Raw genomic sequence first — 19,837 nt, 5'->3', positions numbered from 1 at the left:
GTATGCCTTTTTCAAAGATGTGAAGGGCGATGCCACAGTCTTTCCTCTTTCGGGTCAGTTGGTGGACCATTTAGAGGAGGCGTGGAAACAACCTGGCAAAAGATACCAGCCGCAGAGACGCCTGGCGGTGGCTTATCCGTTCGCGGATAATTATTTTGCTAAGTGTGAATCCCCTCCACAGGTGGATTCTCACGTGACCCGTCTTGTCCGTAGTGCCACATTGCCGATGCCATCCATGTCCTCCCTTAAGGATGCTACGGACCGCAAGGTAGAAATCTGCCTGAAGTCCGCTTATTCCCTTGCAGGGGGGGCAGCACGGCCGGCTATGGCCATTTGCTGGGTTGCCAGAGCGATGGAGCGCTGGGCGGATTCATTAGAGGCTTCTTTTGAATCCGACTGTCCGGCCGAACAGGCGGAGTTGATTGGCAATCTCCGTGATTCGGCCACCTACATCAACGAGGCGGCTCTAGACATTAGTACTCTGGTGTCTAGAATTTCTTCAGCAGCGGTAGCTGCTCGTCGCACCTTGTGGCTGCGATCCTGGAAGGCGGACGCAGATCCAAGAAAGGTCTGGAAGCGTTGCCGTTTACCGGAGAAGTTCTCTTCGGTCCGGATCTGGATAAGATCGTGGCCACGCTGGCGGCAGCCAAATCTGCTTGTCTCCCGTCGGCCGCTGCTCCTTCTGGTTCTGGACCATCGTCCTTTCGGTCATCTAGGGCCCAGGGCAGGCCCAAACCACAGTCGTTTCCTCGACAGGCTGGCCCTAAGAAATCGGTCAAGCCCCGGAAACAGGCATGGAGTACCAGACATCCGGCCCCCAAGCCAGATGACAAGCCTGCGGCCTGACGGTCCGGGTCTCCCCTTGGGGGATCCCAGGGTGGGAGGCCGCCTGCTGCAGTTCTCCCGGTGTTGGTCGTTCACTACGACAGACACTTGGGTTCTGGAGGTGGTCTCTCACGGGTACACCCTCTCCTTCCGGCACAGACCCCCGGCTCGATTCTTCACCACGGGTCTACCATCAGACCGGAACAAGGCTACGGAGCTGCGGAAGGTATTGCACACTATGCTCCAGGCTGGAGTTATAGTGCCTGTTCCATTCTCCCAGAGGGGCCAGGGTTTCTATTCAAATCTATTTTTGGTACAGAAACCCAATGGGTCATATCGTCCGATTCTCAACCTCAAAGCACTCAACAAGTCTTTGCGGGTCCCGAAGTTTCGGATGGAGACCCTACGGTCCATCATTCTGGCGCTGGAACCTGGGGACTACATGGTGTCATTGGACATACAGGACGCTATGGCGGTCATGGCGGCTTCTCTGCGGCTGCAAGGAGTCCGCATGTTGCCGTACTTGGACGACCTGTTATTGGTGGCAGGATCTCCAGAGCTCCTGTTACACCACTTGGACCTGACCATTGCACTGCTGCAACGGCACGGCTGGCTAATCAACTGGCAGAAGTCCACTCTAATCCCGTCTCGGAGGATTCTGCATCTTGGAGCCTTATTGGACTCGGGACAGCAAAGGATCTTCGTGACGGAGGACAAGATCTCTGCTTTACAGTCAAGGGTGCGCAGTTGTCTGCACAGCCGCCGGGTGTCCTTACACTCGGCGATGAGGTTACTGGGCTCCATGGTGTCGGTGTTCGACATGGTGGAATACGCCCAGTTTCACTCCAGACCTCTGCAGCACCTGATCCTGTCCAAGTGGAACGGGCTGCCTCAGTCTCTGAATTCCAGACGATTGTGCTCACCCCGGAGGTTCGCCTGTCCCTTGCGTGGTGGTTAAAGACGACCCACCTCAACAAGGGACGTCCGTTCTGGGTTCCAAATTGGGTCCTGTTGACAACGGACGCCAGTCTTCGGGGCTGGGGAGCAGTTTCGGGTCCACACTTGTTCCAGGGCAGGTGGACACCGACAGAAGCGGAGCTTCCAATAAATATCTTGGAACTCCGTGCGGTCTTCAATGCTCTCCTGCAGGCACAGCGGTTTCTCCAGGGTCACCCGGTGCAGGTCCAGTCGGACAATGCTACCACCGTGGCCTACATAAACAGGCAAGGAGGAACTCGCAGTCGGGCGGCTCTCGTAGAGGTCTCTCGGATCCTGGTTTGGGCGGAGCGCAATCTTCCGGCCATATCAGCGGTCTTCATCCCGGGAGTGCTAAATTGGGAGGCGGACTTTCTAAGTCGCCAGGACGTTCATCCAGGGGAATGGTCCCTGCACCCGGACGTTTTTCAACTACTGGTGGACAGGTGGGGTCTTCCAGAAATCGACCTCATGGCGTCCCGGCACAACAACAAGTTGCCGGTGTACGGGTCTCGCACAAGAGACGAAGGGGCGTCTCTGGTGGATGCTCTGTCCGTCCGGTGGACGTTCAGGTTCGCATACCTGTTCCCTCCGGTCTTCCTTCTTCCACGGGTAATCCGGAAATTCAAACAGGAAGGAGGGACGCTCCTGTTGATAGCTCCCGCGTGACCCAGACGGCACTGGTTCTCAGACCTTCAGGGTCTGTCCGTGGACAGTCCTCTGCGGTTGCCGCTACGACCGGACCTTCTGTCTCAGGGTCCTTGTCTTCACCCGGACCTGACTCGGCTGTCTTTGGCGGCGTGGCTGTTGAGACGGCCATGCTGAGGTCCTGGGGGTTTTCCAGCTCTGTGGTGCGTACCATGTTACGAGCTCGGAAACCGTCTTCCGCGAGGATATACCATCGCGTGTGGCATACGTTCTTCCAGTGGTGTCGACCGAGAGGTTATGCACCGCGGGAGTTTCGTCTGTCTCGGATTCTCGCCTTCCTGCAAGCGGGACTAGATCATGGGCTTCGCCTTGCTTCTTTGAAGGTACAGGTTTCGGCCCTATCTGTCTGGTTTCACCGTAGGATTGCTACAATCCCGGATGTGCACACCTTTATGCAAGGTGTTCTCCGTATTCAGCCGCCCTTTGTTCCACCTGTGGCGCCTTGGGATTTGGCTGTGGTCCTGAGGGCTCTCCAAGGACCGCCGTTTGAACCACTGGGCTCAGTGGATATTAAATGGCTAACAGCTAAGACTGTTTTCCTTCTGGCCGTTGCTTCAGCCAGACGTGTTTCTGAGTTAGGGGCTCTTTCTTGTAGACCCCCTTTCTTGGTTTTTCATGGGAACAGGGCAGTGCTCCTCACTCGGCCCGAGTTTCTTCCCAAAGTTGTTTCCCAGTTTCATGTTAACGAGGAAATAGTTGTTCCGGCCTTTAACTCACCGGGTCTTTCCGTGGGTGAGGCCTCTTTGGATGTTGTGCGGGCCTTAAGGACTTATGTTGACCGCACTTCTTTGTTTAGGAAGTCGGACGCTTTGTTGTCCTCTATGGCTTCTGTAAAAAGGGTTGGCCTGCTTCAAAGCAAACTTTGGCAGCCTGGATCCGTATGGCTATTTCTGAAGCTTATCTTCATGAAGGCCTACCGGTCCCTCCTTCTCTGAAGGCTCATTCCACTAGGTCTGTGGGTCCTTCGTGGGCAGCTCGACGTGGTGCCTCGGCAGTTCAGATCTGCAAGGCTGCTACGTGGTCTTCTGTCCATACCTTCGTGAGGTATTACAGGTTTGACACCTTCGCCTCTCAGGATGCTTCCTTCGGGCGGCGGATTCTCCTTTCTGCACAGGAGCGTCCCCACCCTTAAAGGATACTGCTTTGGGACATCCCCAAGGTATCCTGTGGATACCCTATGGACCCTGAAGTAGAAAATATGAGATATGGTAAGAACTTACCCTTGTTATCTCTATTTCTACGAAGTCCATAGGGTTCCACAGGACTCCCGCCCTGTCGCACCTGTGCTGCAGATGGGCTTTGCTCTGGTCACCGGTTTTCCGTCTCCCTCTGGTGAGAATGTGATTCTTGTATGTGTCCAGATCTTTGTTCTCTCTCTTCCTTCTCCTCCTCCGGCCTATGGCTTGGTAACTAACTGAGGTGCCTTGGCCCGGGGGCGGGGTATAGGAGGGGGACCTAGTGCATCCTGGGAGGCTGAAAGCTTAACTCTTTGGTGCCCTGCGACTGACGTCACACCTATACCCCAAGGTATCCTGTGGAACCCTATGGACTTCGTAGAAATAGAGATAACAAGGGTAAGTTCTTACCATATCTCATATTATTAACAGGTTGGTTTTCAGCGCCTGTTTGATACTATGCAGGCTAGGGGATAGCCGTGGGGGGCAGCAAGGGAGAAATCCTGGATTTGGGAGTGAGATGTAATAACTAGAGGGGAGGAAAGGCGACGTCATTGGCCGTTCAGAGAGGGCGGGAGGGAGTATGTATGTATGGAGATGAGGTTAGAGATGTAGGGAGCCTTGTACATGAGGGTGAGGAGTTTTAATAGGATTCTGTAGGGGAAGGGGAACCAGTGTAGTGCTTCGCAGAGAGGGGAGGCAGATGTGGAGCGCCAGGAGAGGTCTAGCTGCAGCGTTAAGTACAGATAGGAGAGGAGCGAGACAGGAGCGGGGAAGGACAGTTAGGAAACTTGTAGTAGTCGAGAAGAGAGATGATCAGTGAGTGGACAATAGTTTTGGTGGCATCCTGGGAGAGGAAAGCTCTGATGTGAGCTGGATGGTTCTAACTCCTCATTTATATTCACCACTGAATCATTTTTACATTTTACAATTGGTAATATAGATGTTAAGGGGTCATTAAACCTAAAGTGACTGTTTATCCAAATATGTAGAAATGGCATTGCCAGCACTGTGGATATTGGCATATGGTGAAATGTGCATCACTGTTTGGATCAAAAAGCTGCAACTGTATTTCAACAAAGAAAAAAAAAATTGGGGGGCTATTTCTTTGTACTGAAAGTCAGGAATATGCAAACTCCGCTGATTTCATTAAGTTAGTTGCTCTTGATCCTCTGTTTCATATCTGCACCTCCTTTGCCAATCTCATTTGTACTTATTCTGCTTTTTATTTGTGGTTTTGGTTGCCCGGTGCCGCAGAGTTTTGTGGTGCCTTAGAAATAGACCATGATGATGCTGATATGTGGGCTGAAATCTCCAGCTTGAGTATATTTCTACTGTTATTCTCTTTTTAGAATTGACTCCAAATCAAGCTTTTTCTTTAAACTCTATTTTTGTCTGTGTTTTCCAGGGCCCGTGTTTGTGGAGTTTCCCATTGACATTTTATATCCATATCATGTGATCCATAAAGAGTTGTCCCCAAAAGGTGCTCCTAAAGGAATTCTAGGGAAGATTATTAATTGGTGAGAGTAATAGAGGTGCAATATAATCTAATATATTGGAGCTATTTTCAAAAATAATTCTGTCCCGTTGATATAATTTGGCTTATTAGCTCTGCTTATTTGCATAGAAGTGTGTTGGTGTACAGTACATATAGTATAATGGAAGGCAGGATGTAGTGTCAGAAGTGCCACTCTATCATCTGACGAAAAGACTATTGCCCCGTCTGTGCCTTCATGCCATGAGGTCACATGCACGGCCATGCCTAGACACTCAGAACCACCATGTTTTGGGAACAACAGGACAGAATTCCCTCTTTAATACCATGTACTGTATAATAATGTGCTAAAATAGTATAGCACATTGTAATCTGTTATAGGTGGCAGGTGAAAATGTAGCCGGGTTACTCATTCAATTGCTATAATTATAACTCCTAGCGCTCTGGAAAAGACATGGGCCCAGGTAGAAAAGGTAAGAAATAGGTGGTGACCTCTTTTTATCAAATCTAACATGTTTATTGATGATAAAGGACCTTTTTTACATATAAAAAGATTTATTTAATTTTATTTCCCTGCCACAGAGATGGATCCTTTTTTTCAGATCTCAGTGTGCGGATGACAGATTCACTATATAGTCAATTCAATTGCGTATTCTATAATGCTTTAACCACTTAACTGACGATATTTGTGAAAAACACAGCGGGACGGTGTGGTCGCACCTTGTCAGCTGAAGCACAGTTGGCTGAGTTGGCATCCCATGCAACCACGTCAGTTAAATGGTTAAGTAAACATACTGTGACTGTAATTCAGTATATACCCAGACAGCGTTTAAGGTGCTGTAGGGAGAGGTTGTGCCCTCACTGATGGTATTTCCTATGTTGGGTTTTCACCTTTTAGGTACTTGCAGAATCACCTGAATAATTTGTTTGCTGGGGCCTGGGAGTCCAGAGACACCTCACCCCTCCCAGTCTCCATTCCGAATGCTACCAATGAGCAGGTCTGTTTAATGTACTATTGAACCTCATTTAATGCATGTTAACATTAATATCAAATAAAGAAAATACACTAACTGTATATTTGGCTATAACAATATTTACAAATTAATAGCGGATGTACTTCCTTTATTTACAAGGCTATAAAACACTGCAGATAAAACTCTCCCACATACCACTCTATAACCTAACAAGAACAGCAATTTATGTATACAAACTCATTTTCCATTTCTCCTTCATCCACTGCAGGATGCTGAGGTTAAGTGAGTGGAGTGAAGGGCCTTGGGCACTTTCACAAATTGGTGCTGAAACTCCGATTCCTTCCCCACAAAAGCCTGTTCAGCTAAACAGAATGAGATTGCCCAATGGAGCTAGGTTCTCTCCTTGTTATGTTGTACAGCCGTTTTTTTGCGCAATATTTTCTATTTGTTGTCTTTTTCATCATCTCCTGGCGCTGAAGTGGGCCGTAGAGCAGTCATGTGTGGCTTCTCGAAGCCTCCGGGTTATTCTGACTGTGTTCCAGAGATGGCAGCAATCAGATAAGTGGTTTCCCGCTGCTTCCAGCAGGGAACCAGTATAATGTAGTCTGCCTCCCCATCCCAGGCTCTGGTTCTTGCAGTCGGTGGGAGGGGGCAGATGGTCAGTTGTCAGCTTCCTTCTTTTCACCCTTGCTAAGCATGGGGACTGCTGCAGGTTACCAGAGCTTTCCAGTAGTGCTGGATCCAGGGGGAGGTTCTTCCCTACTGCTCCTTTTCCTTTGGCTGGACTCCTTGGCACTGCCTACCATAAAAAGACCCTCCTCTGATGCTGGCTCAGTTACTGGCTGCTGTTGCTGGAAGCTGGCTCAGAGGTCCTCTTCATCACCCTGCAAGCTGGTTAATTAAGCAGGGGGTTGTTTCTGCCTTTTGTCCCATTTATATTTCTGTCATGGTCTGGGGTGGGAGGGCATAAGACACTATTGTTCGAGACTTAGGTTTAATTCACTGATTAAGCTTAAGTAATATTTTAGTGTTTTGTATTTTCTTTTGTCCTATCATCTTTGGTTATGTTGTTGGGGAAAGTCAATGCTCCCAAAGCCAGTCCAGAGAAGAAGGTAGCAAAAATGTCATGCTAAATTCCCCAGTGCAAGATCTGACACAGGGGTGATCTGTGCAGCTTGTGTGCTGTCAGGGATCCAGTTGTCATAATGGAATTGGCCTGGGCTAGATCCCTCATTTAGGCGGTGTCGTACCTTTCTAAACAGCTGGTTAACAGGGATGATCCCTCTGCTGAGTCTGGGTCTGCCCACAGTCAGAATATGTTGGTGCCTGAGCCCTCTGTCTCGGGTTCCGTCTCAGTGGTTTCAGAAGAGCCACTCTTAAGTGCAGGAATTAGTCCACTCAGTTTAGGGCCTAGTTTCTGGAGGAGGCTAGGGCTAGGCCTGACAAAGTTTAAGCTTTCCTGGAGGTTCCAGGTTCTGTACCTGCTCTATGTGAATAATTAAACCAAGTGGGAGTCTCCTCCCAAGGTGGAAGTTTCTGTCACGCATTAGGCAAAGGCTATCACTGTTCCTGTTCCTAATACAGCATCATTATGGGACAGTTCTGATAATAAGAGTACGAGCATTTTAAACTCAATATTCATGGCTGCTATTGTGGTGGTTAGGCCTATTTTGGCTTCAAATATGAGAGATATGCGAGATGAGAACTGTAGCAACAAATACAACCTGGCTGCTTTAGGACAATCTTAAAAGGGGTTCACCGATTCTCTTAAAATAATTTGAGTTTTTCATAGTGATCGGTCCTTTTATTTGCAGTGGAGGTGCAGAGTACAAGTGGGTTCAGGTGGTCCTGTCTGGCAACCCTGGGTAGTTGTGGAAAGATAAAGCAGACTTGGGCACTCGTTGCCCAGGCCCTAGACCAATAGACAAGCGTTCGGGATGGTGGCAGAAGGACCACCTAGGGGATCTTGTGGTGGGGCCTCTATTGCTGTTCAGGAAAAGGTGGTTGGGGAATAGTGATGAGGTTACTTTATAGGCCAGGCAGTTCCTTACCTTGGATGCTTCTATTTCAAAGTTGCAATCAGCAGCCCTGATTGTTCCGCTGCATGTGGACCAAAAGTGGTTGGGTTTTACTGCAAACATTTTTTCTAATTCAAAAGCCAGACCGCACTTTCAGGCCTATTCTGAGCCTACAATTCCTGAAACTTCACCTTTTGAGTAATACTTTTAAAATGGAATCCCTGACGTCAGTAGTTCGCAGTATGGAGCAGGGGGAATTTTTGATGTCTCTAGAAATCAAAGATGATTACCTGCATGGGGATGGGTATGGGATGCAGGCACTGGGATTCCTGGCGGTCAAAATCCTGACGCTGGCATCCTGACGCGTGGAATACCGACACTTATCGGTCAGTATTCTAACCCTCTCCCTACCCTAACCCTCCCTCCCTGGATCTAAAACCTAATTTCAGAGGGCATTACAGAAGGGGAAACTACTCGGGGGCATTGCATAATGGGCACAGTACAGGGGGTATTGCATAAGGGCCACAACTAATGGGGCATTGCTTAATGGGCACAGCTACAGGGGTCAATGCAGAATGGCCACAGCTACAGAGGTCATTGCATAAGGGCCACAACTACTGGGGGCATTGATTAATGGGCGCAACTACAGAGGGCATTGCATAATGGGCACAGCTACAGGGGTCCTTGCATAAGGGCCACAACTACAGGGGGCATTGATTAATGGGCACAACTACAGAGGGCATTGCATAATGGGCACAGCAACAGGGGTCATTGCATAAGGGCCACAACTACTGGGGGCATTGTATATGGGGCACAGCATAATGGGCACTGGCGTTCTCAATGTATTTTATGTGGTTCTGGATTTCAATATGTATTTTATGTGAACGTGGCTATTTCAATGTTTTCTATGTTACTGTGGCTTTTTCTTTCACATCAACAGTGAAAAATGTATATTGGGAAGATTGTTAAATGTTTATTTTTAATGTCCTGGGCTCGCCCCCAGCATGACTAAAAATGCGGGTGTGACACAAGGTCATGCTCCTGCAAATGTCATACCAAAGGTGTGCACACAAAAATGGAGTGTGGTCTTGTGACAGGCCACGCCCCTTTTTTGACCGCGCACCTATGGCATGCTATCGGCTCTTTCGATTGACTACGTATATTTTTTGGCTCTTTGCCTCAGACTGGTTGGCCACCCCTGCTTTAGAGGATCTAAACTTGGTCATCTTTTCTAAGATAGGGTTGTTTTGAGGACTAAATCTTTTTACCCTAAAGATGTCACCAGGTTCCATGTGAGCTAGGAGATTGTGGTCACTGCATTTTCTGGGGATGTAATAAAGGGGATTCCGTTTGGCATATCGATTTTGTTTATTGTGATGTGATTTCTGCAAAAGCGACTTGCCAGATTCTAAGCAGGCTATAGTGCTGTGAATTATGGCTATTATTCACCAACCTTATTTGAAGACAAATGCTCCTGTTCTGGAAAATGTAAAGGCATGGGGCCACTGTTGAGCAATTGTGCAGAGCGGCAGCATGGTCTTCCGTGCACACGTTTACCAAGTCTTATAAGTTTGATACTTTTGTATTAAGGGATACTAGCTTTTGGGCTAAGGTTGCTTTGCACTGCTTAGGAATGCTCTTGCCCTGCTCTTGTACTGCTTTGGGACATACTCGGCGTCACACGTGTCCCCCAGTGGATGAAGGAGAAATTTAGATTTTTGCCTTTACAGTAAAATCCATTTCTCTGATTCCAAAGGGGACACTGATGACCCTGGCTCCCCATCCCTTTTGTTTGGTCCCTTTCTTTTTTTTTTTTTTTTTTATCAGATTTGTCAGGACGCGTCTTCCTCTCCCTCGTATGCTCTGTTTTATTCCTTGGGGTTTAGTCAGTAAGTAAAAACCTGTATTTTGTTTGGCCAAGCAAGGTTTTGAGGGGAAGGAGCCTGAATTTCAGTGCCATTTTTTTTAGTGTCCAGGCTCCTCGCTCAAATCGGTTAACCCCAGCGTCTCCAATGTGCCATGTGAAATGAGAGAAAAGGATTTTACATTAAGTAGAAATAAACCCAAATTTATTTGCATACTGTTTTCTTTTAATGTGTGTAACACTTATTAATACCTTCACCCAGACACCTGTGTTATCTGAAAACCACAGTCCATTTGTATCTATTTTCAGGTTTGTAAGAGCGTTACAAACATGGATATGTATGGTTGGGTGATTGTAATTCCAAATTTCCTATTTATTTATTTATTTACTTTTAGTTATTATTTATAATTTATTTATAATTTGTTTTGTTTATATATTTTATTTTTGGACTGGGGGGTTTATTTTTTTTCTAAGAGGTCCTTAGTTCATCTGCTGAAGGACTGTTCCATGCATGTTACTCTTCTGCTCTTTTATTATTATTATTATTATTATTATTATTATTATTATTATTATTATTATTATCCTTTATTTATATGGCACCACAAGGGGTCTGCAACACCTTTACAAGGTACATAGACAGAGACAGTATAAACAAAACCAGAACAGAGTCACTTACAGTACAGAACATAGCAGGACATGGTTTATAAGCATTGGTGCTTCAGCAGTCATAATACCCAAGGGAAAGGAGCCGGAGGATATGATACAAGTTCCCTTCTAATCAACTGATCAATGTTTTAAAATAATGAATATCCTCCACATTTGCATTACCTTAAAGTAGTAGTTGTCATCTCATTATTACCCATGTTACAGATCCAGCAATGTGTGGAGTTGCTGAGTCGCGCTAAGAAGCCTGTGTTCATCCTGGGCAGTCAGGCCACCTTGCCTCCGACACCTGCTGACAATCTCAGGTAACACATGCAGTTTAGGCAAGCTATGGTTCATTAAGTATTCTTTTTAATTAATGGCTAATCATCATTTTTTCACTATATAAAAATATCTATATATCAACAAAAAAGGGAAGGCGCACACAGATAAAAATCATTCCCTGGTGCTCCACAAAGTCACATAAGACCATGGAAAAATGACAATATGCACACCCACATATGGGCACTCGCAGGTCCTTACAATGCTGCAAACAATGGTAGTGAGGATCAGCAGCAGTCACTTCACACTACTGTCCCTATACATTATCTGACATGTGCGTCCTTACCTACTCTATACAGGAGTTAAGCAAATAACATTTCTCCTGTCAGCATATGACTTGTTGCTTTTCTTCCCTGTGTTTGATCCGATGCACAAATCTGCATACTCAGTGGGATAATAAATGACCATTGGGGATCATCTCCTGATTATCCTACAGACTAGAGTGATATAATCTTCTTGTATTATATTGTGTGTGTTTTTTAGTATATGTATGATATGTGGCATATATTTTATTGTTATAGAAACTATTATAATTTTTCCAAGAGTGCCCCCGCAAGAGAGTATTCTTATTCTTACAAATATTTCTCTGTTGATGCCTCTTTACTCCAGGAGGGCTCCAGCAGTGTTTTTGACATTTATGCAGATTATATTGGGTTAGACATTGGACCCTCATTATCATTCTTTGAGTATGATTTCTAATAAACTAGTCTTTCTTTATGAATAACGGGGATTTTGCGGAAGTCTCCCCCTGTATTTTGTTGACGTATACTATGACAAATTACCTTTATTACAGTATAACAATTATTTACCCCATGCTAACCTGTTAAGGGTGCAGGAAATTGTGGGACTATGGGCATATGACTAGTTTATAATTATCTTTAATTACATGTTATTCTTTTTTTTTGTAGAAAGGCCCTGGAATCATTGGGTATTCCATGTTTCTTGGGAGGAATGGCCAGAGGCATGCTGGGAAGGGATAGCCCCATACATATACGTCAGAACCGTAGAGATGCACTGAAGGAAGCAGATCTAGTTATACTGGCTGGTAAGAAATCGCATCTTATGCCAATGAAAACAATTAGCTGCTTTGCTGCCACATTAAAGATTGTGTCTATATTTTTAAATAAGTCCGTACAGCAGAGTGCTGCGTAACAGAGTGGGTAACACAGACAGTGTGTGACAGGATGTACTAGCCCTCCAAGACTGCCCTGTTCAGGAAAACTTGCAATTTAGTGCATGAAATAAGGGTTATAAGACTTGTACTGGCCCAGGGCAATAGCAAGAACATAAGAAAATCTTGCACTTGTATTGTATCTAGTGCCGCATATCCACTATGCGACATTACTGAGCGATTGCACGATTACGACATCGTAATCGGGCACAAATCGTGCAAATTAATGATTAATGACCAGTGATACGCGCTCCCGCTGGTCGACATCAATCATCGCCCGAACATGCTGGTCAATCTGCCGATAACAACAGATTGCCCATGTTCGGGAATGATTGATGTGCCTACACTGATCGTTCAGTGTAAGCACAGCACAGACTGTGAAACGTCTGCACGATTACAATGTCGTTTCACAGTCTGCTCGTGGATACGCACCTGAGGACAGTCCAATCGGAGGCTCATGGGCCTGGTTCTGCCCTGAGTAATATTGTAGCCATCCCAAAAGTATTATCAAACGTAATGTTTATTCTGTACTTTGCATTCCACTTTCAGGCACAGTGTGTGATTTTCGTCTTTCCTATGGGCGTGTCCTGAACAGACGCAGCAAGATCATTGCAGTGAATAGAGATCGCGCTCAACTCTTAAAGAACTCTGATATGTTTTGGAAGCCAACTGTCGCCATACAAGGTCATTGTCACATATGTTTGATCTAACCTTTCACAGACATGATCAAGACGCTGTTAAATTAGTAAATGCGATGATTTGAACAACTTACTATATGTTAATGTACCCTTATTGTAATTAACGGTTTATTTTATTTATCAATCAAAACGTGGAATAACAGCAATTGCAAGTAAGCACGGAATATCACACATTTCTTATATACTTTTATACTATTTGAAATGCATTGTAACGGAACAATGGGCATGGAGTCATCCATAGAGAAGAATAAACAATCCACAATTTCCCTATTAAGGAAGGATGATGCTCATGTGTAATTTAGTGTTTTGAGGTAGCTTTCTGCTAACCATGTATTAATGGGAAACTATTTCTTTACAATGTAATGGAGTTTTTTTGTTATCTCCTTTTTGTTTTTTTTTGTGCTTTTGTTACCTTGATGGCACGGGCACATCATTTCATTATTTAGGGCAGTTGAGGAAATCTTAAAGATGTCACAGACCACTCACATCCTAGATACAGTATATAGTTAATCTTCTACTAGTAGGTGGCAAAGCTGTTGGAAACTTAAGCTCTTAGGGGTCCATCCAGTTACCTGTGAATACACAGCGGATGCGAGTTAGCGCTGCAGCCTGAACTCACTAAAAACTGCTCGTAGCTCCATAGGGCTACAAACAACAATGAGTGAATCCAGGCTGAGAGCAGGCCGTGAGGGGTACGTAATGCGGTGCTATTGCTGGCGTCCTAACACTGTCCCAACGGTAACTCGCACCCTTCGCGGGTAGTTGGAGCGACCCTAGTGTTCATTAAAGCACCCGTCACAACCCGTGCAGTTCCTCTTTCCTGCCCCAGAGCAGAGAGCGACACCCCAGGCAGGAAAGAGGAACTCTGCAGGGTGCTAGAACTAACACTATGACCCCTTTGCTGGATTTCTGTTCTGTTGCTTTGTTTGTTTTTTTATTCACAGGCTACTTTGTAAATCTCTTCTAGGGGATGCTGGTACATTCATAATCAGATTACTAGAAGGACTCAAAGGATATACGTGTCCCTCAGACTGGACAGAAGGCCTGAAGGCAGGAGATGTCGCTAAAGAGAAGGCCAACCAGTAATGTATCCATACCTGACCCTTCATTTGTATTGTGCTTGGAATGGCTAATCAAATCCTTTAGTGTACAGTGCTGTTATACAAAGGCAACTGCCCCCAACACATAGTGTGCAGTGCTGTTATACAAAGGCAACTGCCCCCAACACATAGTGTGCAGTGCTGTTATACAAAGGCAACTGTCCCCAACACATAGTGTGCAGTGCTGTTATACAAAGGCAACTGCCCCCAACACATAGTGTGCAGTGCTGTTCTAAAAAGGCAACTGTCCCCAACACATAGTGTGCAGTGCTGTTCTAAAAAGGCAACTGTCCCCAACACATAGTGTGCAGTGCTGTTCTAAAAAGGCAACTGTCCCCAACACATAGTGTGCAGTGCTGTTCTAAAAAGGCAACTGTCCCCAACACATAGTGTGCAGTGCTGTTCTAAAAAGGCAACTGTCCCCAACACATAGTGTGTAGTGCTGTTCTAAAAAGGCAACTGTCCCCAACACATAGTGTGCAGTGCTGTTCTAAAAAGGCAACTGTCCCCAACACATAGTGTGCAGTGCTGTTCTAAAAAGGCAACTGTCCCCAACACATAGTGTGCAGTGCTGTTCTAAAAAGGCAACTGTCCCCAACACATAGTGTGCAGTGCTGTTCTAAAAAGGCAACTGTCCCCAACACATAGTGTGCAGTGCTGTTCTAAAAAGGCAACTGTCCCCAACACATAGTGTGCAGTGCTGTTCTAAAAAGGCAACTGTCCCCAACACATAGTGTGCAGTGCTGTTCTAAAAAGGCAACTGTCCCCAACACATAGTGTGCAGTGCTGTTCTAAAAAGGCAACTGTCCCCAACACATAGTGTGCAGTGCTGTTCTAAAAAGGCAACTGTCCCCAACACATAGTGTGCAGTGCTGTTAGAAAAAGGCAACTGTCCCCAACACATAGTGTGTAGTGCTGTTCTAAAAAGGCAACTGTCCCCAACACATAGTGTGCAGTGCTGTTCTAAAAAGGCAACTGTCCCCAACACATAGTGTGTAGTGCTGTTCTAAAAATGCAACTGTCCCCAACACATAGTGTGCAGTGCTGTTCTAAAAAGGCAATTGTCCCCAGCACATAGTGTGCAGTGCTGTTAGAAAAAGGCAACTGTCCCCAGCACATAGTGTGCAGTGCTGTTATAAAAAGGCAATTGTCCCCAGCACATAGTGTGCAGTGCTGTTATAAAAAGGCAACTGTCCCCAGCACATAGTGTGCAGTGCTGTTATAAAAAGGCAATTGTCCCCAGCACATAGTGTGCAGTGCTGTTATAAAAAGGCAATTGTCCCCAGCACATAGTGTGCAGTGCTGTTATAAAAAGGCAATTGTCCCCAACACATGCTGGAGTTAGACATTTTGTGGGCTTTAACAACATTTAATGAGAATGCAGGCTCCCAATGCACTAGGTAATAGGTTATACCCATGTCAGACAAGATTACCTTAGAGACTATCCTGGAGTATTCCGTAGACATTAAACTAGTTTAGAAGTAATTTTAGTCACCATTGGAAACCCTCTGTGGCGATGAACGTAGCCTGTGTAATAGGGAAATGATCTATTAATGGCTTTATCGCTACAACATTTTGATGGATGTGGGATTATTTGCAAATAATTTTATCACAACCATTATTTTGTTCTTCCAGTCATTTAAAAATTTTTTTTATTATAAACTTGATTGTGATAAGACGAGGACCTCTGAGCATCTCCTGCTTGACGTGGGCAGTAACACCATTAGTGAGAATTATTCACGAGACATGACTAATATTTATGGTCACTGTTACTGACTGTCTCCATTCTCGTATGTATTTGTTCTTCCCACTAAATGTCTTCATCCACATTATGCCAGATGCACTTTACAACATTGCAGTGATTAATCACAGTAAATGGACCCAATGTTGCTCATTACCCATGGATCCAGCATGTGTGCACACTCGCTAGGCGTACGGTCACACGTAGCTCATGGACCATATCTGTAGACTGAGCGTCTAATCGCCAGTAAGTTTAGGTTAATACATTGGGGAAACTGATTTCGTCCTCTTTAAATATTATTTGATCTGAGAAGTTCAATAGTTGCTACTTCATTACCCGGTGGCTAAACTTTCGCTAAAGGTTTATTCAATTTATGCCACATTAATACATGTTACCCTTCCCTTGGTCTAGCACAACACTAACATCTTCTGCAGTGTTTCCATTTTAGGCTTAGATTTACTCCTTGTTGTATAACTTAATAGGTTTAGACATATATATATATATATAGAGCCGGACACAACTCATCTAAAAAAAACTTAGACGCAAAAAAAAGACCCAATGATGCATGCGTGTTGTACCAAACATATCTTTATGGGACTCCAGGGCATGCTGCTGATCATCATCAATGTGGATTTCGGGTTCTGGGGTTGAGCACCCACTTCTTGGCATTTATGTCTTGTCCAAGTTTGATAATAACGCTTTACAAGTACACACCCTTACTGTACTTGCACACCCCTTCCCTCCCTCATTCTACTTCTCTAAGCATAAAGGGCTCAATCCAATTAACTCACCCCAGCACGTGAAGGTGGCGAGTTGCCATTTCATCAGACTGTAAACAACGGTAACGGCATCAGAATCTGTCCCCCTTGCAGCACTATCTCGCCCCAGATTCGTGGATTTTTGAATGCAGCCCTAAGGGGCTGCGAACAAATATCCACGACTCCGGCGGTACCATAAGTGCGGTATATAGACGCACTGACTCACACCTGCAAGTAAATCGCAGGTAAGTGGATTGAGCCCAAAGAGTCACAGATGGGCGATGACACTGAATCTGGATACGGACGGAAGCATTTTTCTTTTATTTTTGTGTGCACAGGAATTCGTTCTATCCAAATAGATACATGGGGCTAATTCTGTGTCTATTTCTAACTAGTTCTATAGTAGATAGACAAAATGGTTTCCTATAATTAAAGATTATCTTTAATTTGTTCACTGTTCTTATGCCACAACGTTAATTTTATGTTTGTCGTTATGTAAATATGGACAGGTGATGAATCGAGTTTTATTTATTTATTTTTTTTCTAGAGGAGTCTAAATTCTAACCGGGGGTCATGGTCTGCATTCCCAATTTGTCTATTCTGCAACTTAAAGACAGTTTTTTACAGCTTCTGATAGTTTTGTCTTAAGTTGGGTACACACTTGATGTGGTGCGTACCCAGCGACGGCAGATGTAACTGGACGATATATCGGGCGGTCTGTACACACTACACGATCTGGTGTACGACCAGCGGATATGTTGTTCCCCAGCCGCATCCAGAAGCATGGTGTCGTTCCTTGAATCTACAGATTGTCCTGCACTGCACGATCTGAAGATGCGCCGAACAACGCGTGGGAGCGCGTAATAGTGCATACACACCGGAATAATGTGGACGTTTTGTTCCGATACATCGGAAATTGCCAAATATATCGTCTAATGTGTACCCAGCTCTACTGAGGAAGAGATGACCGTATATTTGTTGGCTTATCTTGGCAACAGACTCTTGTGTCTTCTCTGGGACATTGAACACAATGCTTTAGCTCTCAATGTTTTATGTGTAAGAGGTTTAAATATTTTTATTTATGCTTTTTAATTCAGGAAAAAAGCTGAGGAGAAAACTGAAAGGCACCTGAATCCTCTGCACGTTCTGCATCTGGTGGAAGAAACTATATCAGACGACAGTATCCTCGTAGCAGATGGTGGAGACTTTGTAGGCAGTGCAGCTTACATTCTGCGCCCAAGAGGACCTCTTCGCTGGCTGGATCCAGGTAATTGCAATCAATGTGTTATTTCCTTAGTACTTCACCATTTTAACCTCCTGTATTTTATGTAACTACTAGAAATTGTTTTCTTACAAACGCTGCCCTTTGTATGCGCACAGAGGACGTAGCTGTTTGTGGGCTGAATTAATATTCATGAGCATTCAGCCTATCAATCCACTAGGCACCAGTGACATCACTAGGGCATTTGCAGATGAAGGACACAACACTTAATATTTTGCAGCACGGTGGCACAATGGTTAGTTTTATGGCCTCACAGCACTGTGTTGAAGAGCTCTATTCCAGCCAGGTCCCTATCTCTATGGAGTGTCTATGCTCTTCCCTTGTTTGCTTAGGTATCCTTCAGGTACTACAGTTTGATTCCACAATAACTGATACTGGTAAGTTAATTGGCTTCTGCAAAATTAATCCTCGTGTGATTGTGTGTATTTATAGTAGGGAATATAGATTGTAAGCTCCACTGGGACTAACACAATATTGTCTTTATAAAGTACTGCGTAATATATGTGTGCTCTATATAAATAAATAATCTATAAATGTTATAGTTAAAGGTTTTTGTTAGGACTATAATCAGTAGAGAGTCTGTGCAAGTTTGAGTCTTGTAAGAGATAAAGGTAGGGGAAGTAAGATCATGATACTTTGGAGAATATTATTTTTACCTGGACACAGACTTCCGGGAAACTGCAGGGAGCCTCCGAAAGCCTTAAATGGCTGATACTTAGGACATTGGTTTGCACTTGGCTACTTAATGATTGTACTTGCAGTGTGTAATATTTGTCATCTAGGAACACTTACAGCGGATGTCCAAATGTTATAAGATGTCTTTTTGCCATTTTATTGACCATCAAAGAGAAAAATATTACTTGCACATTGTTGTTCCCAGATTGGAGGTTATATAAATGTTGCATGCTCATTTATGTAGGCAGGTTACCTTTACTCTTCTGGCTTGTCTCTGCTTATTTGTAGAGCAAATGTGAAAATTAATTTATAGTCTAAATGTATTAATTGTAGGTGCTTTCGGCACTCTGGGAGTTGGAGGAGGATTTGCCTTGGGAGCTAAACTTTGTCGCCCAGATTCAGAGGTACTTACATTTTCTCTCTCTCTCTCTCTCTCTCTCTTTCTCTCTCTCTTTCTCTCTCTCTTTCTCTCTCTCTTTCTCTTTCTCTTTCTCTCTCTCTCTTTCTTTCTCTTTTTCTCTTTTTATATATATATATATATATATATATATATACACAATTTCGAGTGTTACATGAAAACTGATAATGAATAGAACATATAGTCAAGACATTGGCAAGGTTAGAAATAATGATTTTTATTTGAAATAATAATTATGTTCTTCAAACGTTGCTTTCATCAGAGAATGCTCCTTTTGCAGCAATTACAGCATTGCAGACCTTTGGCATTCTAGCTGTTAATTTGTTGAGGTAATCTGAATAAATTTCACCCCACGCTTCCTGAAGCACCTCCCACAAGTTGGATTGGCTTGATGGGCGTACCTTACGGTCAAGCTGCTCCCACAACAGCTTAATGGGGTTGAGATCTGGTGACTGCGCTGGCCACTCTATTACAGACAGAATACCAGCTGCCTGCTTCTTCCCTAAATAGTTCTTGCATAATTTGGAGGTGTGCTTTGGGTCATTGTCCTGTTGAAGGTGGAAATTGGCTCCAATCAAGTGCTATCCACAGGGTATGGTATGGCTTTGCAAAATGGAGTGATAGCCTTCCTTATTCAAAATCCCTTTTACCTTGTACAAATCTCCCACTTTACCAGCAGCAAAGCAGCCCCAGACCATCACATTGCCTCCACCATGCTTGACAGATGGCGTCAGGCACTCTTCCAGCATCTTTTCACTGCGTCTCACAAATGTTCTTCTGTGTGATCCAAACAGCTCAAACTTAGATTCGTCTGTCCATAAAAAAAATTTCCAATCTTCCTGTGTCCAATGTCTGTGTTCTTTTGCCCATATTAATCTTTTGCTTTTATTGGCCAGTCTCAGATATGGCTTTTTATTTGCCACTCTGCCTAGAATGCCAGCATCTCGGAGTCGCCTCTTCACTGTAGATGTTGACA

General features: G+C 44.7%; 1 protein-coding gene across 3 annotated transcripts in view; it reads left to right on the top strand.

The window, feature by feature from the left end:
- The window catches only part of HACL2 (2-hydroxyacyl-CoA lyase 2), a 42,513-nt gene that overhangs the window by 17,093 nt on the left and 5,583 nt on the right, over positions 1-19,837 (top strand). For all 3 annotated transcript variants that reach the window (XM_088458613.1, XM_088458615.1, XM_088458614.1), the window contains exons 6-13: positions 5,092-5,203; positions 6,077-6,176; positions 10,905-11,002; positions 11,927-12,063; positions 12,739-12,873; positions 13,855-13,969; positions 17,584-17,753; positions 18,777-18,847. In XM_088458613.1, coding sequence (XP_088314739.1) covers positions 5,092-5,203; positions 6,077-6,176; positions 10,905-11,002; positions 11,927-12,063; positions 12,739-12,873; positions 13,855-13,969; positions 17,584-17,753; positions 18,777-18,847 — 938 coding nt within the window. The remainder of the gene's footprint in view (positions 1-5,091; positions 5,204-6,076; positions 6,177-10,904; positions 11,003-11,926; positions 12,064-12,738; positions 12,874-13,854; positions 13,970-17,583; positions 17,754-18,776; positions 18,848-19,837) is intronic.

The sequence above is a fragment of the Taudactylus pleione genome, unplaced genomic scaffold (assembly GCF_031769625.1).
Source record: "Taudactylus pleione unplaced genomic scaffold, aTauple2 ptg000845l, whole genome shotgun sequence".
Classification (NCBI taxonomy): domain Eukaryota; kingdom Metazoa; phylum Chordata; class Amphibia; order Anura; family Myobatrachidae; genus Taudactylus; species Taudactylus pleione.
This window is presented reverse-complemented; position numbering and strand designations above follow the sequence as displayed.